At 37.9% G+C, this 24,339-nt stretch overlaps 1 protein-coding gene across 7 annotated transcripts in view; it reads left to right on the top strand.

The window, feature by feature from the left end:
• The first annotated feature begins 393 nt into the window (after positions 1–393).
• Positions 394–24,339, top strand: part of LOC119777590 (estrogen-related receptor gamma-like) — a 42,565-nt gene continuing 18,619 nt past the window's right edge. For 2 of the 7 annotated variants that reach the window (XM_038276534.1, XM_038276533.1), the window contains exons 1-4: positions 12,063–12,363; positions 21,081–21,332; positions 21,428–21,585; positions 22,576–22,692. In XM_038276534.1, coding sequence (XP_038132462.1) covers positions 12,308–12,363; positions 21,081–21,332; positions 21,428–21,585; positions 22,576–22,692 — 583 coding nt within the window. In that variant the 5' untranslated portion in view covers positions 12,063–12,307. Of the gene's footprint in view, positions 637–754; positions 806–12,062; positions 12,364–13,185; positions 13,219–21,080; positions 21,333–21,421; positions 21,586–22,575; positions 22,693–24,339 lie in introns of those variants that run through there. The other 5 variants (XM_038276537.1, XM_038276531.1, XM_038276530.1 and 2 more) reach the window with 5 other exon arrangements.

The following is a 24,339-nucleotide window of genomic DNA, read 5'->3' as shown; positions in this document are numbered from 1 at the left end:
CCATCCCACAAGAACTTATGTGATGTAAGAGAACGCATGTTTTCTGAAAGTCTGTTTATCATAACCTCAACAATAGAGCAGAATATGGTGAAGAAAACAAGTACTATCACTACTATCTGCTTTTCTAATGAGATATTCACATCTAACCTTCAATATTAACCTTCAGCTCTATTAGCATGCTTGCTTCACATTATCAAAAATATAATGCAGGCATCATCTCTATCCTTCTCCCCCATCTTTAACCGCAACAGAAAGCCCTCCTCTGCCTCGGTGAGAACGAAGGACCATTGTGTGTCCACCCCACTTTTAAAGGGGGCGAGTGTTCAGCTGGGCTCTCCCTCACTCTCTCCTTTAGACACACTTTCTCATTTAAAAGGCTCACTCAGGAGTCCCCTATGAGCGAGCTGGGGCAGGTGAACTCAGCACTGGATCTGAGTGAGATGCTGAGAGGAAGGAAAGGGGGAGAGGGGGGAGATCTGTGTGTGTGTGTTTATGAATTTGTGTGCACGCTGCTGCATCGCTGAGCTACAGAGACCGGAGGCGAGGAGAGCTGGAGTGTTTGTCCTTGAGATTGACTGACTGCAGCTGGAAAGCAGAGCCACTGACCAGCCGAGCATCCTGTGGATGAAACTGACAGTGAGTACTGAGCACAAGCAGAGCGATAAACAAACCAGGAGAAGCAGATGCTGTTTAATGTTTTTTTTTTTTTTTGCAGTTAATGAAGTGATGTCTTTTTTTGCTCTTGTCTGCTTAGAAACAGTCTGTTGTGGTCTTTAAGCGGAAACAGAGGAGTGTGTGTGTGAAGGTAAATATCTACCGTGAACCCAATTGAACTCTACCTTTTTTTTTCCAATACACACTTCATTTCAAATCTTTACGGGTCACTTTATAAGCACTTCGGTAAATTGTTCAGCTGCTGGGCTTCTTTGCAGCTGCATAAAAAAACTGTTAAGAAATACTGTCTAGAACATCCTCTCCTTCTCCTCTATGTTTCTATTTACAGATCCATATTAACTGGAACTCATTCTCAGTAATCTAGCAGCTAAATCAAGTTTTACTGGTTTGCTCTTGGTGTTGCTGGGAATCTGTAGGCCGTTCATTGCAGACTAACTGGGTGACAGGATGAGTAGAAGGAGAGGGGTCACTGAAAGAGCACCCCTAAAGAGAGGACAGAAGGAAAAAGCGGGGCGAGTGTTACATTTCACTGGAAGCTGAAACATCCCAGTGGCACACCTTGAAGCATCTGCTAGCTAAAACGACCAAGGACAGAAAGGGAACACAGATGTGTCTTTTTCCAAGCATGGAAAGTTTAGTGGAAGGAAAAACTATGGTTTACTGAAAGGATTCACATGCAGCGGGGATGACAGCATGTCTGAGTGTCATTGATGGGATTGAGAAGGAAAGCCTTTTAGGAGTGTCCATTATATAACCTACAGCTGTTACTGTCCATGAAACAGTTTTAGAAGGGTTCTAGCTGGGGTAGAGAGAAAAGAAAGTTGAATTGGTGCTCAGATATCAAAATGCAAAAAGGAAAAAAGAGATCAGTTCTTTTGCTGATGTCTCTGAGTTACATTATTATTATTATTGGTTTTAAGGAATTTTTATATTTTCTGATGAATCTGGGTTTATTTTTCTCTTTTCACATAAGAAATATCACTCTGTATGTAATGAAATTGTTTATCGGTTTAATCATCCATGGATCTGAGGATTTCATAAAATGTTCAATTATTTTCTAGTTTGATACTTGTTTGTGGAGCAGTGCATTACCCACCATAAGTTGACCTGTGGAGCTGCTAATGGAATGTTTGTCCTATTAAAAAGGTGAACAGATGGAGATAAAGCCAGAGGCTGGATGCATGCAGCCAAAGTAGCCTTATTTTATTCTGGTAGCGTTTGTTTTCTGTTGACTTTTCCAGCTTTGACATGCTGACTCTGAGCTAGAGGGCTAAATTTGCCACCTGTGGAGATAAAAGTGATATGAGGAGAGCGTGCGGCGTCTCTGTGTGAGCGTGGGTATGTGAAAGTGTCTGTAAGAGTTCCTGACATCAGCATTAAATGTGTGTGGTGCTGACTGCCAGGATTCTGAGTGCGTGTTGGACCCACAGTGGTGGCTCCTCACCTGGGATGAGTCTGGGAACCAGGTGCAGGGTGGAAAAAGCAGCTCTGATAAATGTACAAGAAACTGACACTCTGGCATTTTTCTCTTGTAGTAAAAGTTGAATATAATTTATATACCTATGGTTCTTATTCTTAAATAGAATTGTTCTTTCAATATTATATTCCATTCCAATATCATACTTACACCTAAACCACAAAAACCTGTGAATAGCGAAGCAGCACCATCTTTTTCTGCCTCGTCTTTTGCAGCCTCTAACAGATTTTCTTCCAGGATTTCTTAGTGTTTAGCTCCATCCATCTTCTCTCTGTACAGTTTGCCTGTACCTGGAGAGGTAACCCAACAGCATGATGGGTTTGAGGATTTATTGTTATTTTGCTGATTTATTCTTTATTTTGAACAAAATGAGAGTTACCACAAACTTCTTCTTCAAAAAGCACCAGAAGCTCTAAAGGAAGAGTAGAGGCATCTACGCAATAGCAAATGATTAAATCAACTTTACTGTGGGAGTGATACTTTACTACATCACAGGCTGAACAAATTCTGAGGTCTTCTGAAGCCAAAACACATATTTTCATTACTTAGAAATTAGCTGAGAAAGAGCAGCTGAGCTGAAGTTATCAAACTCTGCCTCACATCTAGATCAGAGGAAATAGGCACATTAAAATGACCCAAATTGTTTTTTTATGAATGCACAGGCACAGCACAGTAAAGGTAGGTGCTTCCTGGAGGGGACATTTTTACGTCGTCATTCTCTAACCGCTAATTTTCATACGGGCAGAGAGGGGCTGGTGCTTAGACAGCAGAACTCAGGAGGTCCACTCAATTAAGCTTGCATCATGAGGAATACCACTTTGTGCACGATTTTGATGAAGGAAGAGCATTATAAAATAGTTTGATAAAAGATCATTTTGCATGATGCAGGCGCTTAGAGTCTGATCTTCATGTTTTTAAATAGAGCAAAGATTTAATCTTTGGACACCTCCAATAAAAGCTTAACTTGGGATATTTCTTTCTGATTATACAGGTATGTACTTTCCTATCTACAGCAGAGAGATCCTGCAATTTTCCGGTTAGAAAATGTTAGGGGTTTTGGTGACTATTTTTTTTTTTTTTAGCATCTTGAGCAAGTGTGAACTTATTTGAACATCCAGACCTGAATATGCCAGCAATTTCTGCAAGTTTTACCATCTTCTTAAAGCCCCAAACAGTTATTGCAATCTAACCACAATAAACAGTTGAAGTTCATAAGTTAGGGACACACTAAACTAAAGCGATATAGTTGGCAAACCTCCTTCAAAATACTGTGGCGGTAAATACTGTTGAAGGGTCTCCTAATTATCAAAATTGATGTACTTTAATTTTAAAAATATACCTTTGTGCCTATGATAATACATGATGGGTAATTGAAAAATATTTAGACACAAATCAGTTTTAGACCAGATTTTAGTATAACACTGACTTTCCCATTTCTGTTGAAATATCACAGGAATATCCTAGTTATGGTTTTACAAATGATGAACATGAGCAGAAGAAGGTGACCAGCAGGTGACCCTTTAATCCAGTTATGCTGGTTGAGGATATGAAGCGTAGGTGCTGTGTTAATCCACATTATGTTGCTAGGAGAAGATTTGTTGCATACACTAATCACCCTGAGGGCCTGATTGTAGGACAGAGCTGTTTTTTTAATATATATTAAAATAAATTCTCCACCAGGGGGCAACCTAGTCAAGTTATTACTGCATAAACCTGCAGCTAAAAGGGATTCAGAGTGTTTTCTGGTCTCAGATATTCATTAAATGAGCTTAAATTTCTCCACATGAAATCCTGCCTGCCCCAAAGCCTTCCTGTATGTATAAGTTTCCCAGCATTTCCTCTGCAGTGGGACCGTATGATCCACAGAGAAGTGAAAACCATTTGCAGACCATTGACCCATTGTGGAGAAGTAGCAGCAGGTCCCAGCAGCTCTGAGTGACATTACTGTGGTTTTGTTTCTTTAGTCTCCTCTCAGGGGCTTTCTAGGGTTTCTACCGGGGATGTATGTGTGAGCGAGGGAGATCTGGATCCCTATGCACCGTGCCGCAGATCAATATGAAAATGATCCGGATCCAAGTGCTCATCTGTCCGCCAGTTTTGTGGCTCATTTCCCCCCAATCCATCTATTTAGAGACACAAAACAGAAAATTGTATAGATTTAAGATATTTTTTATTCTCACATAAATAACCCATTTGTTTACTTTCCTCCTAGCTGACCTTTGCACATTAGGACTTCTCCTATATTGGATATCTTCCATACTCATTTAAAGCCACAAAAATATATTTTCTGTCTGTGATGTCAATCTTTTGTTTGTTGTTTTATGCTCTACAGGTTGTTCAGCACCCTGGTCAGCTCTTACCTTTCATACAAGTATTTTATAAATAAATCAATATCCTTTAGTGCATCTTTTAACACTTTTCAAGAAAGGCTGATGGGCTGATCCAGCCACTGTGTCAGTGGTATCTCACAGTATCCTGGTAATTGATAGATGGCTAGGAGTCAGATATAAACTAAGCAGATTACACTCTGTAAGTGTGTAAAGCTTGTGGTGGGGGATGAATTTGCAGAGTGACTGTCCGGATAGGGAAGTAAATTTGACAGCTGTCCCCGGAGGATGAGATTCGGTGGCTGTGAGTTTGGGGATTGAGGAAAATCGGGTGAAAACACAGTGACACACACACTTTCCCCCCTTTTTTTCTTCTGTAGATAGAAATGTATGCATCTAGTGTGTTGGGTCAATAGCTAGCAGCTGGGTGCCCTGTTACAGACAGCTTCCCTCCGGAGCTGGAATCGAGCTTCTGTCCTCAGCTCTGGCTCAGTGTAAAAATATTTTTGATGTCTGGCAGCAGCCATTAATGGGGGCTTCCATTCGTTGCATTTAGAGTGTGGTTCATGCCTTTCTTTCTGCGAATATTCATCATGCAGTTAGTTTTCTCTCTGATTTCTTTTCCCTCTATTTTGCCAGACTTAGGTTGTCATTTCCCTTTAAATTGTCAGTGTTTTTAATCACTTCTAATCATTTCAGATCTATTTGTTATTTCTTAATTGTTTGCCTGTTTCATCAGAAGTGATTATGCAGATCAAATCAAACTTATGTCTTGTTTTGTTTTTTTGTTTTTATGCTTTTGATCTGACTCCTTCTTCAGATGTCTTTTCATGCATCCTGCAGCGTAGCGTTTGACCTGTAGATGAGATGAAAACACTGAGGAACATTTTGACAATAGTTAAAGAGATTGTGAAGGGGATCAGAGTAGACTAGAATATATCCTCCATTTTCTGACATCCTCAATCCCGAGTGCCTATCTCCAGCTGTCTACGGGCGAGAGGCAGGGTACACCCTGGATAGATCACCAGTCCATTGCAGGGCAACACAGAGACAAACAACCATTCACACACAAGGAAAATTTAGAGAAGCCAATTAACCTAACAGTCAAGTTTTTGGACTGTGGGAGGAAGCCGGAGTACCCGGAGAAAACCCACACATGCTCAGGGAGAACATGCATATTCCATGCAGAAAGACCCTGGGCCGTGCTACAGTGCTACCCACTGTGCCTCATTTCAAGCAATAAAAAAAAGCTCATGGTTTAATTAATACAATTTGTCGTCATTGCGTTTCCTGAAGAATCACTGCTACTTTCCCTTGGATAACATAAACCCAGTAAACCCAGCAGTGATTAGGACCAAGAATATAAACAGTATTACCATTAATGTTGGGAGTCGGACTCTAAATCAAACCATATAAGCCGGATGCCTTTGCAGCTGGAATGGAACAATGTTTATGAAAACTGTTAGTTTTTTACTAAATTGAGAATATTTTAAAGATCTCTTCTGTATATCACATCATTGCATGTACATTGAATGGTTTTTCTGTTCTCTGGTGAAATTTAGGTTTGCAAATAAAGCAAATAAATTTCCAGGCTTAAGACAATGAATCCATCATAGGTCCATTTGCAGTGTAATTTATTCTGCATCACTATATGAATAAACAGTATGATAACCACTGATGACACTAGCCTCAGAGGAGATAAAAGCAACAACTTTTAATGCATTAAAGTTTCATAAGGGTTTAAAGAGTAGAATTTCTCCAGAGATGATTTTTATGATACAGTTACTGTGGTAGATTTTATCATCACACTCTAATCACGTCAATCTTGCTGTAGTTTACGGCTCACATAAAAATGCCGACCATGGGAAGTTCCTCTTTTCTCCTCCATGGTTTTCACTCTGATGTGTTTTGGTGTAAACAAAATGATCTTTTTATTTGATGTCACAAATAAAAATCTGGTATGCACTTCTATTCAGCACCTTTCATATTTCACAATCGATTGCCTTCAAAAGTTGTAAACAAATGGAAAGCAGCCAATTAAAACTTGAGGGGTTTTTAGAGTTCCATAGCTGAGTTGAGGAATGTGTTTATAGCACAACAATTAGCCTATGGATGAAAGTTATGAACAAGATAGGGAACAAAACAGCTGGTGGAAATAATATTATGAATATATATGAATATATAGAATATATGGACATTTAATAGTGGGGTTCTCCACGGATCAGTTTTAGGCCTGGAATTATTGATGAAGTATATTTAGTATATCTATACCTGCAAAGTATTTCTAAAGTAATAAAACTAGTTCTGTTTGCGGAAGACACAAATATTTCATTATTATAATGTTGACCAACTAGTAAATCTTGTAATCAAGACGGCATCTTATCTCCACAGATGGCACCTTTTAAACCATAACAACAGTTTTATATAAAGAAACTTGTTATATAAGTCTACAATGTATTTTGAGAACCATAGGTTAAATGTGGAACCTTTAAACTGACAAACAGAAACTAGAGATTGTGTCTGATTATAAATAAACAATTGTTACTATTGATGACAAAGTCAGCTGGATACCTTATCCAAAAAAGATTCTCTGTATTAAATAAAGCCTTAAATGTTTTCAGACCAATAAGAATATATATAGGTATATTCTGTTTATTGATATGGCGCCAATTCACAACACGTCATCTTTTTATCATATACAAAATAGGGTATACATTGTATATATATATATATAATTTGTATGGGCCTTTACTTCATCCACCTCCTAATGAATATGTGAAAGAAAAGTACTTTGCTTTCTCTCATTATAAAAATGTGTTGATACTCTCATACAAATAAGTAATTCAAACAAACAAACAAACAGAGAGACGGTGCTATGGTCAGGTGAGACCAGTGTTAGAATTTGGATGACGTTGGAAACTCTACCGTATATGTGATAGAACAAGCAAAGGAAAAATATGTTCCCGTTCCCTCCAATATCCTCAAGGATGGTAACTACCACTTTTAAGAAATTACAAACAAATTAACTTTAAATGCAGGACAATTATACACTGTTGCTTTTTGTATCTCTCCTTCTGTCTCCTTGAACCCCAGTCGGCCTCGGCAGATGGCCACTCGCACAGAGTCTGGTTCTGCTGGAGGTTTCTTCCTGTTAAAACTGAGTTTTTCCTTTCCACTGTCTCTACAAGCAATCTTAGTGTGAGGGATTGCCTTCGAGTCAATGAGTCGATGCAATCAACTTTTCCTTAGATAGAAAACTTTTAATCCATGTGACTGTATGATCTAGTGAACTGTAAAGTGCCTTGAGATGACATGTGTTGTGAATACGCGCCATATAAATAAACTGAATTGAATTGCTTGTGTTGGCCTGTCACATCAAATTCTAACAAGGTACACCAAATATTGAGATTATAGCATGACAGAATATAGAAATAGAGAGAACTTTTATAATGCACTGGACTTGTATTGGATTCCCAGTACATGTGTAGATTTAGCTACCATGACTTTTTCAGGTGGGCAGGAGTTTTTTCATTAGCTACATAATGAGATAAAGTCCTCTCCATGCAGTCTGCTGTCTGGGCTTTATCACAGGAACAGATTAGCACAGGTGATTTCATTCCTTTGGATTAAGTTTAGAGCACGGCATCAAGTTGATCAGAGCAGAGATTGGCTCAAACTAAAAACCTTTAGGAAATTCTACAGAGATAAAGGCATTTTCTTTTTAAACAGTTTAATATTCAATAATTTAAAAAAAATTCCCCATGAAGTCTATGAAAAACGATATGGTTGACAGGTGGAATCAAAAGACAGGTTTCTGCTCTAATTGAATAATTTTTGTTTGGGTACATAACAACACAGCGACATAGCATTTGAGCATTTGCATGAAATTAACAAGGAATGTTGCCATTCATTGATGGGAAACCTCAGTGATTTCTAAGAAAATAGAATGAGGATGTAGATTTATTTATTTTTTGCTTTTTTACTTAAAGGACAAATTCAAAGCTTTGACTTTTATCCAAAAGCAACATAAAGAAAGCAGCTCTTATTAGCTTTCCTGTCATCTGAGCTCTAATTCTGTCAATAGAGCTGTATCAGTTTCTGGCTTAGAAATACTCAAAGATAATATTTAGATGCAGTTTTGCTCTATTGGGAATAATGGTTTTATTGTTCTAAAATTCATCCTTTAGTTGTTTGAAGTTGATTTTAACTGATACTCAAAAGTTTAATCATATCATAATCTGTAACTTTGTGTTTTTATGTAAATGTAAAAATGAAACAAAACAAAAATGAACAGCTTAAAGTGTTAAATGACAAGAAAGTGGAACAAATTTGGACTCCAGGTTAAAATTGACATCGGAGTCCAAGTTTTTATATAGATATGTGTCTCTGTGCACGTAAATACATTTCTGTTTGTGTTTTAACTGGAACCTACTTTTTGGCAAAATGTCACAATATTTTGCTGGTTTATTTCCAAAGTTATGTTTTTTTTTATTAGTTGTCACATTATTAGTTCCAAGTATTTCTTCTTTGTATTTTAAAAGGGATCAACTTATCTGACAATTTCTTTTATACTGTAAGCATCAACTTGTTTTATAAAATGTTGCATTGCGTTGCACCTGCTGACCTTTGTGCTTGCTGGACTCTGCCAACTCTGCCTACCAATGAGTTTACACGTGTGCTTTGTGAGTGGCAGGAGAAAGGCATCATGTTAGGCACGGAGCCATAGCTGATTATCTCAGATAAAAGCGCTATAGCAGGTAAGACAGTTAGGCTTAAGTAGAATTTAAGTTAATGTGGTTTGGTATGTGGATGTCCATGTTTGTTTCTATGTTGTCTCTGTTAAAAATGGGTTTATGCTACTTTATAACTGGGGAAAAGGGTCTTCTTGTAAAGGTGGAAGTGTAATAATTTTTATTTAGCAGTGTTTTGTAAGTATGCAGTTATATTTGGAATGGATTCTATGCTATTTCATATTTTTTCTCTTTGAAACGCATGATAATCTGTTTCAATGAATAAACCCCACAGACCTTTAGAGCGTTCTAAAATTAGAGCACACTCTAAGCGTTAAGAATGTTATATTCTTAACACTTTTTTCAGTTATGCTCATGCTTGTTGCTTAAGACATGTATAATTTTTTTATGTCAGAATTAAAGGATAACCATTAAAAGACCAAACAGATAAGTTAAGCACAAACCATGCAGTCAACACTTTAAAAACTGGTATGATGTTACACACTAAGCACTAAAATCTATGACCTATCAATACAGTTTTTAGAGGAAAGAAGTGATGGTCGAGTCAAAATGATAAGATGAAAATATGAAAGATAATTTAAGCAAAAGAAAGTCAGATACACCAAACGCAATCAACTAGGAAAACAAAAGTAATTTGTGGTGGCCTTTCCGAAAATGGTGTTTGTGGATAATCCAGTCTGCCTGTTGCTGCTTTACCTAATATTGAAATATTCTAGCTGTGTTGAGCTACAAAGTATAAATTCTGTTCTTAATATTAGTGAGGTCTGTAAAACACAGCAGCTATAAGTCGAAGGAGTGAAAAGTTTGATCATAATCACTTAATGATGGAATTGTAATTGTTTAATGCAGCTGTATTTCAAGTAACTCATCCAGTAATAAGCATCTTAAAGATGATGCTACACATGTAGTTGAAGGACAAAATTAAGTGGGTGTTCATTTGGGTCAGAGAATGAGAAATGTATTTTCACGGTAGGTAAATATCCAAAGGATTTTTCGAGACTGGAATTAGGAGCGTGTGCTGTATCCTTGTCCCACCTTAGGTTGTTCCCCACATTGAAACAAAGACGATTAATTATGCTTTGGAAGAGAGTTTCAAACAGGGGCGCTTTTTTTATGTGGCGGGGCAAATTTGTCTTCTTCAACCATTTTCTTTTCTGACTCTTGCCATCTTTTAATGCAAAGCACGATCTTTCTTTCATCTTTTTCTGTGCTTCAAATAAAAGGTTCAACATCCATTAGACATATAGAAGTTAAAGTGTGCCATTGGCTAATTGAGACACAACCTCTAAAAATTGGTAATTAAGGATTTTCTAGTAACTTTCATTACTCTCTATGTACACATACTGGAATCAAAACTCTGGCCGCTCTGTAACCACTGACTTTCACAGTTCACTTCCCAACTTACTTCAAAAACCACTGAAATCATTAATGATATTTATGTTTGTTTTGTAATGGAGGGGAAAACTTTTAAGGTTGTATCTCTGCTTCTGTCTCCTTGAACCCCAGTCGGCCTCGGCGGATGGCCGCTCACACTGAGCCTGGTTTTGCTGGAGGTTTCTTCCTGTTAAAAGGGAGTTTTTCCTCTCCACTGTTGCTACAAGCATGCTTAGCGTGAGAGATTGCATCTGAGTCAATGAGTCGATGCAATCAACCGGTTTTCCTTAAATAGAAAGCTTTTAATCCATGTGACTGTATGATCTGATGAACTGTAAAGTTAGCCTCGTGAGACCATCCTGATCTCGCAAGCTTTCAAGGTTTCACTCGCAGATCAGTCTAGCTACTTTCCGTTAAAGAAAATTTGGAGCTGTTCACCAAAAACAAACGTCCAATCAGCGTTGGCTTTGAGGCGGGTTGAGGTGTGACGCAACGAGAAGCGCGACAGTTCAGTCTAAAGAACATGGCGGCTTCAGCCGATGAACTAGCGTTAGCGTGGGTATCGAGCAAGTTTTATCGAAATTACAGAGTATTTCTTCACTGAAAGAAGAGCAAAACACTGCTCTCGAGGCTTTTCTCAGAGGAAAAGATGTTTTTGCTCTTCTCCCGAGTGGTTTCGGCAGAGTAGCCTGGCTTGTGGTTGTGTTTTCGTCGTCGCTCTGTTAGCACGTCATATGCTTTGTTGATCTGATTGGTTTTTTTGGCCCGTCTATCACCAACATAGGCCAATCAGCTAACCAGTATTTTCGCCCCTTCCCAAAATTACTTCAATGGAAGGTTTCCAGATGGATATGCGGAGCAAATCCATCTGGCGGAGTCAGGTTACTGTAAAGTGCCTTGAGATGACATGTTGTGAATTGGACCTATATAAATAAACTGAATTGAATTAAGTAAAACAAATTAGAAATGGATTTGTGTCTGATACTGCAGTAAATTGTAATCCACGCTACCACGCTATTAGCTTAAACCTGTTAAATAATCACAGACATACTCGTTCTGCCATAGTAGTGAGGACCATGTGTTGACTCCCCATTGATTTTAAGTCATTTTCAACCCTTTCTCTGCTCTACCTTAAAACCAACCCTAACCATTACCAATGTATACACCACCCTAACCCTAACCAATTGACACCTTATCCCTAAACCCAACCATTAGCAAAATAGCATGTGAGGGCCGTCAAAACGTCCTCACTTTGCAGCAACTGGTCCTCAATTTGATGGTGAAATTGGAAAAGTGGTCCTCACTCTGAGCGCTAGAGAGGTACAAACAAACACACACACTGTCTCGGTCTCATCCACTTGTCCCAGCGGCTATGGTCGCTGCTGATTGGCTTAGATGTCAGCCAATCAGCAGTCGGATGGAGTGGCGGCTTCGGACACACTCAGCCCGCGGTCAGTCAGTCTCAACAGTCCGTCAGTTAGCGCAGACAGCAGGGAGCAGCTCAGCAGTGAGAGTGACAGGAACACAATGAGCGGAGCTGAGAGGCACAGGAGAGGGCAGTAGATGGAGACAGAAAGTTTACTGACTGTAAAATTGTTTATTACAATCGTCTGAAGTACAGGTGCAGCGTAGAAGGGTAGATAAAGAAAAGGACTGAACATTTTTAGTTATAAGTTTATTCGGGTTATGGTAGGAGAGCGCACATGGATTTAGTCGACCTTTACCTTCCTGAGTGTTTCAGCTACCACGCTGACTCAGAGTAAGTACTTTTTTATCACAACCTTATCCTATATGTAGTGGGGGGTGAGTACTGAGCAGTTAAGGTGAACATTTCTGTAAGATTTATTGAAGTTACTTAAACTCGACCGTTTGTCGAGTTTCAGACGTTTTTACATAAGTGAGATATTACTTACAGTGCTTATAATGTCTAATGTTTATTTATTAGGATTATTTCCCTTCACTAATTCAGCTTCTCTTGTTCCAACCGCAGAAACTCTTATTGAGCTTTTTTACCTCTTTGCGTTTATCACCTGTGCTGCGTTATATTTATGGAGGACCAACTCTGCCATATTTAAAGATAAATACAGAAATAAAGAAATGCTCAATAAATAAATAATCATACATTGACATTCATAAATTGCCCCCCCAAAATACAATGAACAAGTAAATGTAGGTAGAAATTAAATTATACAGTGAGACATAAATGTATATATCTCTTTTAATTAGCTTCTTTATTTCTTCGTCTTTGTAATGATTACCTTATTTATGTATTGTCCATTATAATCTTCAAATTTATTTATTTATTACTTATTTATTTAAGTATTTATTTATGTGCATGATATAATATTTTGTCAGTTTTATTCTTCCTTTGTATTTTTTTACCCTCTTTATTTCTTAAACACTGTTTATTTATTTCTGCCTTTTGTTTTTACATTTCTGTATGCATTTCTGCCTCATTATGCAAATGAGGAGGGGGGTGTCTCAAAATACAATAAACTATTATTTATTGTGTATTTTGGGGCAGTTAATTGAATGCTTATTTATTTATTGAGCATTTTTTTATTTCTGTATTTATTTTCAGATATGGCAGAGTTGGTCCTCCATATATATATTGGTATGTAGTTAACTGAATGTGCAATAGAGATTTGTTTTCTGTCTGAACAAAAATATTTAAATTAGGCCTCTTTTAGATAGATGTCAAATATGTGTTAGAGCTTTTGTTGTTTGTTAGTGTTTATACATCATTTAGGGGGAACCAGAGCTGTGTAATAAAGTCAGCTTTACAGGTGTCAATAATAAACTGAATTAGTTTGTTAATAACATTAGATCAGTTAATTTATCAGTCAGCAGATCAAATTTTCCTTCTTTCGACTTTGATTGTATAAATATATATAAACTACATGTTTTGGTACTGGCCATCCCTAGCATGTTGAAACACATCTGACAGATTGGATGCCTGTTTGAGCTTATTAAGAATCAGATCTCATTGCCTGTAATTTATATGCATGATCATCACTATTCTATAGAGAATAACAAACTAAACAGTTGCTCAGAGTCACCAAATGTGAGATGCTTAACTAAAGTTGACTAAGATTAAAGTTGGTCATTTTTTCCTTGAGTGGTTCAGCTTTTTCCTTTATTCACTGAATGCAAGTTGAATAACAATCTGATAAGATTGCATGTCCTTCACTAAATGCATTATGATGATTGAATAGACACCAGCGTCAGACCAAGGTACGTCCAAACCAGGAATGGGCCCTCCACACCAGCAGGAGAAGCTGCAGGAGCAATAAAATAAAATCTAAATGCAGATTTATTATTGTTGGAGTAACGCAAAACATCCACATTTACAAAAAAAAAATAAAAAAATTCTTTCTTTAATTTAGAGAAAAATGTTCCCAATTAATTTTTTTTTGCTGCACAAATCTGATCTTTAACGATTTCCCGACCTTTATAATTAACATTTTATTTATTAAAATCTGTATCAACTCATAACAAATGGAAAAGTCTTATAATCTGGAAAAATATATCATATAAACAGTATATTTTATACTGACAACCAGGGTGTGAATGCATAGTACTTACTGAATATTAAAGCTTTTGTGTTGCAAACTTGGACGTTGTATATGAGATTTTCTCTATTATGCAACTGCAGTTTATTTATTTTTGTTTTAACAAATATTATTTTAGAGACAAAGCTGGATCGCCTTTCCCTTTCTGGAAAGAAAACTTATTTTCTAGCAGATGATTTTAACACAGAATAGAAAAAAACTGTTTTGAAAAAAAAAATCCTTTCACAGCAGCTGTTAAATTAGCCAGACTTGCTGCTTGATTGTCCATATTTTCTGTAATCATTCAAAAAGAAAGGGGGAAAAAATCCACATCTATTATCATCACTGTTCAGCTTTTATCAGCTGTGGCATAATCACTCAGCAGATTTCACCAGCAAGTGTTTCCGATTTAAATTAACCTTCTGCCAGAAGCACAGAAGACAAGACAATTAGGGGAAAGACAGAGAGACACGGGAAGACATGTGGACGCACGGGTTGGCTGATTGCATGTGACACAAGCAATCAGATAAGGAAACCGGAAGGAGAGTGATGACAGCTGCAGATTCGCCTATCTCTCTCCAGATCCCGCGGGTCGGAGGATCCACGCTGAAGTGCCTCATCTTGTGGATCCATCCAAAGTCGGTGTTAGGCTTTTACCATTGACTGAGGGTGTCACTGATCCCCACTCATCTCTGGATCATTAGTAGGGACAAAGAATAAACCCAAATAAAACCGAAAAAACCCAGATACCTAAATCACCTCAATGGATTTAGAGACTGAGCTGGATTTCTGATATTTAGCCTTTGTTTTGCTTTTCACTTTATTTATCTTGCTAACTTACCCTTTGTTTTGTTTATATATTTTCTTGTTTTCCTCCAGTGGGCCATAGTGTGTGTAATGACTGCTCCTTAGACAGAAAGTGTTGCCCTCTCTTTCTTCCTAACTCCCCTTTCCCTCCCAGGTTAATGAGCCACAGGACTGCCTCCCCCTTTTCTGTCCAGCTTTTTCACACTCCCTCTTCCTGCCTGCATCTCCTTTCATTTCATGCTGCATTTTATCCTTTGTTACTAAGCTTCATGTAGGTGTTGTTGCAGATACTGGATCGCAAAAGGGATGATAACTCGGAATATCCACTGAGACGCACTCTGATTTATTCGCTTTGTGCTGCAACGTTGATGGGTTATGCGGTGTTGTAAATTAGTCATCTGCCAAAGTGATCGACCGTTTCATTATGAGAGCAAAGCATTAACACAAAGCCCCTGCCATCCATTCCAATAGGCAAGCTCAAGGTATGCAGACTTCATAAAGCAGGGACACCTGCGATGGACAGCCGACAACAGATTCCTTTTTTCTGGGCTGTTTTATGATCTTCAAAGTGGATTGGAAATTCCAAGGAGGGATTGATGGAGCAAATGGGGCCAGAGTGTTGTAACTGGAAGCCTGGAAACAGGCCAACCAGGCAGAATTCAAAGAATGGATGAGCAAACCCTTCCAATAAGATGTTTTTCTTACCCGTCAGTCACCCTCATAAAATCCATCCACCTTACCTCTAAGAAGTGAAAGAGGATGAAAAGAAGACGAAACTTTTGCGTTCTGTTGCTATTTGTTGGGGAAAAATTATGTTGAGTGTAAAGCAGATCATTTTTATGTTTGCACACATAACATAAACTATCTCTGCGTGTTTTGAACATTCTACTGGGATATGGATTATAGGGACAACATTGGAAATACACTCAGGTTTTTTTGGTTAAATCTTGCAGGTATGGACACAGAATTTAGTCTGGTTCCTATTTCCCTTTAAGAACATAATCAATCCACTGTACCCAAAATGTGCTTTTCCATTTTTTTAAATGAGAGGTCTGTGATGACTTAAATCGAGAGCAAAAAAAAAAAAACCCTGTCTGAGAGGGCAGTTGCTGTAAAACAGTTTTACTCATATTTTAAAGACGGTGATATAATGGACGTATTAGTTAATGGCGATATCACTGCCACTTCATTTAAGAATCAGAATTAATAATCCTTTGCAGGAAATTCTTTTATCTATATTGAATCTAAACCCTCTTAACTCCAGGTTTTTAAAAAAAGCTGACAGCATTTTCATTTTACCTGACAATGGCGCCCCAATTATTCAAACTGCAAATACTCTGTCATCAGTTTAGCTGCCCTTCTATCTGCTAGTTTGATTCTGAATCTTGGTTACGCTTTCCGCATCAAAAAGTTTTGTTCTTAGTTTAATGTGGTAGAAAATGGATATGGTGTGTTCACTGTTTAACAGAAAAAAAGGTATTCTCAATTTTGAACTGGCTGTGCTTTGGCTAGAGCTGACAGATAAAAGAAATCAGTCGATTCTGGTCACAAGTTTAGTGTAAATTAGAGCTGTAACTAACGATTATTTTGCAAAGTGATTAATCTGTCGATTATTTTTATGATTAATTGATTATCAATCAGATATAATCAGATAGCCAAAGGCTCCTTAAAGAGCACTTTTATTAAATTAAACCAGGTGAAACTAAAACTTTTCCACTGGATAGAGCACATTAACAGATGAATTTTTTTTTTTATCTTAAATGCAAAATATTCATATCTATTTTTTTATAAATGTGTTATAGTTACTCCTCTAAGTGAGTTGCTTTATCAGCTAAAACATGTTTTAGAGTCTCTACACTCTAGTTAACAATTAATCAACTACTAAATCAGATGACAATTATTTTAATAATTGATTAAAATTCATCCAATTAATTGTTTCAGCCCTAGTGTAAATATTATAATTGGTCTGATTTCTTATGGAGTCATCCATCCATTTTTTAAAGTAGGCATATTTCACTGTTATTGGCAGCAGCTGCTTGGGCAGATAGTTTCACTAATTAAATAACTTGCTACACACACAGGGTTAAAAATTAAGGGGGAAAAAAAGGGTTTAAGATTATTAAGATTAGGGCTTCTCATACTGATTATAAACAAAAAGTATTAATACATCAGATCTTTTTTTTAATCTTTTGGTCTGTGTAAATAAAAATAACACTGAATGAATAATAAGGAATTAGGAAAAGATCATGTTATTTTATTTAGTTTTGGAATTCTTTTTGCACATGCTATGAAGCATGTTTTGTTACCCAGTGTTATCATATTGTGAGGATATATTTGTACACAAACCTGTCTGACAAATTCAGAAAAAGTCATCTTCCTGGCTTCTGGCTCTCTTGGAGATTTTGTGTTTTTTTGTTCAGTGGCTGCAGGGATTTCTTTGCGGCTGTTCTGTTTTTCTGTAAATACTCTCTCTTTCACTGTGTCGCCTAAAGTCGGGGTCTTATCATCATGCATCTATTTTTGTCCTTCGATAGAGGGGGCAGTAGCGCGTGGCCATAGTGTGTTCACTCAGTGGTTAAAAGCAGCCACAGTTTTTGCCTATCAAATAGCTTACAATGGGCCAACTCATTTACATGGCAGGAAAAGGATGGACTTGGGCAATCCGCCCCGCCAGGCCGAGGATGAACACAGAGAAATGTACAGCTGTGTGAATATTGTTTGAGTTTTGTAAGACAAAAGGGAACCTGCAGTCTCTTTTTAAAGTTGGCCCCGGGGACAAACAGTTGCAAGCAAGTATGTGTTAGGGCGTTTATGAAGACATGTGTGTGCATGGCGCTGCAATGTGTGAAGCGATTGCAGGAATCTGCATCTGAGGAGAAGAGGGGAGAGGGATCCTTATTTTTACAGCCAGGCACAAAAGTGTGATGCCACCATTAGAGTATGTGTATGTTTTTAGGATGTGTGAGAACAGGGAGCATGCCTGCTGCACACTTTAGCTGGTTTCCTCCTCAGCTTGGTGACAGAGAGTCTGCTGTGGTCAATTCCTTACTTATTAATAGGTTCAGGACAACATGACTTAAAATGCAAGCCTGCCGGTCACCCTTTATTATTAGGGGTTATTGCATATTTTCCAATGAAGTATGTTTTTTTTTTATGTGGAAATTTAAAGAGCAAATTCTGATGATTCATGCAGCCCTCGGGGCTTTTCATTTAAACTGTTATTTTTGCAGTACTTCTAAAACTAATACATTTTTTAAAGGATATTGGAATATTAACATGTATAAATATAATTCCTGCACTTCACTTAATATAGTTTAACAGATCGAAGACTGAACTCTTATTGATTAATTTTTTAGCAGTTTTTTTTTTCATTTTATTTTAGCAATAATAATTTGAAAAAGAATTGTGTTAAATGAATACAGCAGTAAGCATTTGTCCAAAACAGGATAAAATAAACAAATTGGTCTGTAAGGAGTATGTCAATCTAAAACAGTGCAGTAACGTTAGCTTAGGTGAAGTGCAGGTCACACTGATGGGAAAACGGTATTCTCAGGAAGTGGAAAAATACAGCTTATAATGTAATAAAATATTGTTCTAAGATTGTGCGTGTCATCAATGAGACTAAACAGATGTAAAGTGCTTGAATAACAGGGCAACTAGATTATATACAAGCACATGTAAGATTAAATGCAGGGAAGATTTTAAATATAATAATATGTAAAAATACTTTATTATTTTATTGTGACTGGCATTTAATCATATAAACATTCCCTGCTCATTTTCTGAATTTAAAGGAATAGTACACCCAAAACATGATTAGCCTTCATTTTCTACTCACTCCCATGCTGAACAACACTCTGGAGTACTTTTTTGATATCTCAAATGCATCTGGAGATCTGGGAGACTTCTTGCTGTCTGCTGACATTCAAATAATGGAGGTCTATGGTGCCCGAGACAGAAAGGTCCACAAAAGTCCACAAAAACGTGTCAATATTCCTCCATACTGCTCGTCCAATGTAATCCAAGTGTCCTGAGTGGGTAGCATCCAGAATTTACTTGAAACGAAGTCATTTAGAACGTTTTAGAGCCTAAACAGTAGTGTATAGGATTTCCTAATAGCGCCCCCATGCGCGCTCACGATTCTACAGAAGCCGGCAGACCAAACCAGCGCATTCAGCTCGGCAAAGAACTCCTGCTCTTCCTCAACACTGAAGTCCTCAGACATTTTTCTTTCGTTGTTTCTTTCTTTGCACAGGTAAACAGCACATTTCTTCTTCTACGCTTGCATTATCGGCAGAGCAGACGCTGAATGCGCACTTTCTTCCGGTTTGGTCTGCCGGCTTCCGTAGAATCGTGAGCGCGCATGGGGGCGCTATTAGGAAATCCTATACACTACTGTTTAGGCTCTAAAACGTTCTAAATGACTTTGTTTCGAGTAAATTCTGGATGCTACCCACTCAGGACACTTGGATTACATTGGACGAGCAGTATGGAGGAATATTGACACGTTTTTGTGGACTTTTGTGGACCTTTCTGTCTCGGGCGCCATAGACCTCCATTATTTGAATGTCAGCAGACAGCAAGAAGCCTCCTAGATCTCCAGATGCATTTGAGATATCAAAAAAGTACTCCAGAGTTTTGTTCAGCATGGGGGTGAGTAGAAAATGAAGGCTAATCATGTTTTGGGTGTACTATTCCTTTAAGTAGAATTTCCTTCTTTTTTGTAGAATTGCTTTTTGTCATTATCCGTTAGGTCAAACGTTTAGATCTGCTTCCACGAGTTTCTCCCCACGGTTTGCGTGAATTTGAGACCATTTGTTTTGAAAGAATTGGTTTAACTTTGCCGGGTTTCTAGTCTGCTTTCTTCATGCATGCTTTTAACTTTGGCCACAAACCTTTCTAGGAATGAACTTAGGTGTTAATAATGGTGTCTCTGTTGTTTTTAAGTAACTAATCTGCATCTAATCTGGAGACTTCATTCACTTTCCAGTAAAAAACCCAATTATCCTTAGGTTTATTTTGTAAAGTGCAGCAGTTCCTCCAGTTGCCAAACATCTCTACATCATGAAGCTGCCTGTCCCATTGCTCAAAGTGGGTTTCCTCAGGCTTAAAGCTTCCCCCATTTAACTTTGTGGGCAAACTCTTGTTTAGTCTTGTTTAAAGTATTATCAGAACACAAACCATAGCTTTAAAAGTAAAGATTGCTTTCTCTGGGTGTACTTTGAACTGTAATCACATTTATTATGTACATTTTTGAGTATTGGTTCATTCCTTGTAGAGATTCCCTCCTGAAATGCCGGATCTGTGGACATTTCCGTTCTAACGATAGTCAGTATAATTGTTTGAATGGGTGAAAATAGCAACTTCAAAAATCTTTAACTTAAGGATGACACATCTTAACTTCCTTAGATTCATTTTAAAAACAACAAAAACTGACAGGAACCAGTGTAGATAATGTCTGGTTTGTCAATTTCCCTAAGTTTGCTTACGCAATCACCTCCTTAAAAAACAAAGTAGTGTAATACACAGCGGCTTTGCATATGTGGTAGATCCCAAACGGCTGGTTCAGGCAACATGAAGAGGGGTGGTTTGATGAATCAATGAAAAGATGTGCAAACATAGAGTGGAATGTGGGAATCTATCTATCTATCTATCTATCTATCTATCTATCTATCTATCTATCTGTCTGTCTGTCTGTCTGTCTGTCTGTCTGTCTGTCTGTCTGTCTGTCTGTTTGTCTGTCTGTCTGTCTGTCTTTCTGTCTTTCTGTCTGTCTGTAATTAATCTACAAAAAGTGATTGTGTCAGCGCTTTGAGTTACTGATATAAAAAAAAACTCTTCTGTCTTATTTTTTGAACAAGGTGTAAAGTTGTACTTACATTTTGTGAATTATATTTCACCCTTTGTGGATTGACAAATCCACAGTAAATCACCTTTTCAATGCGTCTTTAAATGATTTTGAGGTTTTCAGTTGTCTTTTCATTGCAGCCTAGAAACAGGAAGCTTCAAATGTATATTTGAAATCCAAAAGTAATTTAACATTCATGCTATTGATGAGTGAAGGTATGTTTTGGACTTTGTACCAAATATATTTTTGGTTGTGTTTTATTGTCTGTAGGCATCCAGGCAGAATGTCAGTGAGGGGCTTGGACCCCGCCTGTCCTACTTCAATAAAGCGTGAGCCCTCTAGCCCCAGCCCCAGCTCGCAGGGCGATGTTAGCCCACCTCATCCAAGTCCAGCTAGCTCCTCATCAGACACAAACTCCAGCTACGGTCCCCTTAACAAAGGCCTCAATCACAACAATGGGCTTGACTCTCCAAGCCTCTGTGGTCACACAACAGGCTTGGCCAATAATGGCGGAACAAACAGGTTGGTATTTAAATCAGTTTCAACTTATCTCACATGCCTAACACTACTCAAACCACCAGAATAATTTTTTTCTTCACTCGTCTACTTTGGTCCAGGAGGTTTGGGGAGGAAGAAGGTCCAGTGAAGTGTGAGTTCATGCTGGGCACTGTAGCAAAGCGGGTGTGTCTGGTGTGTGGTGACGTGGCCTCTGGCTATCACTATGGTGTGGCTTCCTGTGAGGCTTGCAAGGCCTTTTTCAAAAGGACCATCCAGGGTAAGTAACAAAAAAACCAACCCCCCAAAACTCCTTCATATTCATAGAGAAAGATGCTCAGTGTTATTGTGCATGACTGCTAATGCTTTCTTGCATCATATAAACCTGTTTTATGAGCAGCATGGCACAGATGGAGTTATACCCCAAGCTCTTGTTATGGTGTAAACAAGCCCCGATCGGTTCATTCATAGCTTCCGCCTCTTGCTTTGCAAACTGCAGAAAAGCTTTAAATAAAGATCTGTTTGCAAACAGCTGATGCATGGTTAAACTTGCAGGACATTGTGTGTACAGTCAACATGCTGGGGGTTGTGAAGCAGCAGGTAGCTGAGCTGCTAAGTGCTAAATGTATTGGCTTTGACTTCTTCTCCTTGGAGCTAAAAGTCAAAAGCCTACAGTGTGGGTGTTTTAAAGGGATTGTACTGCTCTGTATCGGCTCTGGGCCCAGGTCGAGGACCTGGTGTGCTGTGTCTCGTTAAGAGCTCTGGAAGTTGGCTGCCGCAGAGGAGTTCAAAGGGTAGACTTGAGCGGCTTTCAAATCGGACAGAGAGATCTGATGTTTGGCTCATCAGAAACTTCCTGTTTCTGATGGAGGCTGGCAGCTGAGATGGCCTATGCTGGCTAAATGCCACCAGGCTTAGCATTTAAGTAGCATTCAGTCACTTTAATCCATTTTTTCCCCTTATAAACTTCTTTTGAGAATACACACAATTTTGTGTAATAATGCCTAGAAAACCAGTTCCATCCTCTCTCTCTCTCTCTCTCTCTCTCTCTCTCTATATATATATATATATATATATATATATATATATATATATGTGTGAAAAAAATGCTGAAATAGTTTTTAGATGCATGAATACATTCCCTTAAAAAGTGGATTGGTAGAATTCAATTAAAAAGAAAAAAGTGATTTTTCTAGAAAGTTCTTATAGTAGGACAAAAAGCTTGTAGACCTTCATCTCATATCCTTAAATGCTCTTTGTCCCCTTCCAGGTAACATCGAGTACAGCTGCCCGGCATCAAACGAATGTGAAATCACCAAGAGAAGGAGAAAATCCTGCCAAGCCTGTCGATTTTTGAAGTGTCTGGCAGTGGGCATGTTGAGAGAAGGTCAGCTGTACATCAAAAATGATTTACTCCTAACTTGGCTGTAATAGATCTTGTGGAAAAGTGGAAAAAAAAGTTTTAGTCCTATTCTTTTATTTTCTGACAGAGAATACTAGCACTGCTCCAACTGCACTTTATGATTACTAGTTATTTTCCTACAGCCTAATCTGTTAAACCTGTAAAGATCTAAATTATAGTTGTCTTATCTTCCAAGATAATATATTATAAGGTGGGTGTGTAGATTCTCTTGTATGTGGAATAATTCCAGGATTAAACAATAAGTAACAGGCCTGTTGACTGTTCAGTCGTGCCGCTCTTTGTTGAGTGGAGCCTCCAAAATAGCTTCTGGACTTTAGCCAGTTTGTGAAGGACTGTTAGCAACACTCCAGCACCTAGAGAGATATTTGGAAGGAAGCTGAGAAATTTTCTCTATCGTAGTGCCTTCACAACCCCAGTCACTGCTCTGGGATGACTATGCGTGTGAAAAGTGGTACTAAGTGAAGCAAATTATTTGATGAGGAACTTTAATAGATTTATGGCTTAAGGAGCCGGACCTTATGCTAAGATTATTAGCTGTCTTGCATGATTGGACAATTTAGCTCCCATTGGATCTGGTGCATAATGTGGATAAGAATTTTAAAAAAAATTGTTGAACTTTATCTCAAAACATCAAATAATTTGTTAAAACTTCAATACATATTGGTGTTGCAACGGGAAATATCATTTTGGACAAATAAAGATTGAAAAATAATCCTGAATCTGAACCCAATTTAAAATCCAGATTTATCCCAAAAGCTTTTTTTGATGGCTTTTTTATGACCTGCTTTCTACTATAAAGCTCTGTCACGTCGAGCTAAATATTTGAAATGGGTCTGTGCACATGCCGCAGATAGTCTCCTTTAGTCTCCCTGTGCGCCTGCTGCCTGGTGACATATTGTTGTCCAGATTTAGAAGTGACTCAGAGAGGAAAACATTAGCAGCCTCCTACTGTACCGGCCACTTGTCTCCTGCTGTGTGCAGCTTTGTAGAGTTAGCAAAGAGGAGGGAGGAGATAAAACACCTGAGAGTAGAATACGGAGCGTTAATGTTGAGCCGTTTGATCTCAGGACAAATCAGTGACTTCTTAGGTGAAATAAAAGGCTGTCGGTTTATTCTGATGTGACTTTATGATAAACAAATTCCTGTAATTTGTAGATTATGAAGTATCTTGATCCTCGTCTACATTTTTGAACACAGAGGACATAATAGACCAGGATGATTGTTAAAAAACGTATCTGCTGCTGTCAACTTTATTTAGAATCAACCTTTTTTTTTATTAGTGACTTAAATCAAAATAAACCAATCCTTTTTTAGTTCAGTTTTTAATACTAAAGTTATATTTATTTGCTAAATGCTTAAATAATTTGCAAATAACCGTGACAAATACTGCCATATCATCCATCTTTGAAGACTTGGAATGGACTTTGTAAAGGAATTTTATAACAAATTATTTCACTTCTAAAGTCTGACATGAATTGGCTTCCTTTGAAAAGGTGCAACTAACCCACCAAAAGTTATGACTCAAACTAGAGGTTATAAACCTTTTATATGGAGAAAGTTACAGCTCAGTTTGTTCTGTAACTTTCCGGTTCTGCTATTCATTGTGAAGCA

The sequence above is a fragment of the Cyprinodon tularosa genome, unplaced genomic scaffold, assembly GCF_016077235.1.
Source record: "Cyprinodon tularosa strain WSP-4 unplaced genomic scaffold, ASM1607723v1 ctg125, whole genome shotgun sequence".
Taxonomy (NCBI): domain Eukaryota; kingdom Metazoa; phylum Chordata; class Actinopteri; order Cyprinodontiformes; family Cyprinodontidae; genus Cyprinodon; species Cyprinodon tularosa.
This window is presented reverse-complemented; position numbering and strand designations above follow the sequence as displayed.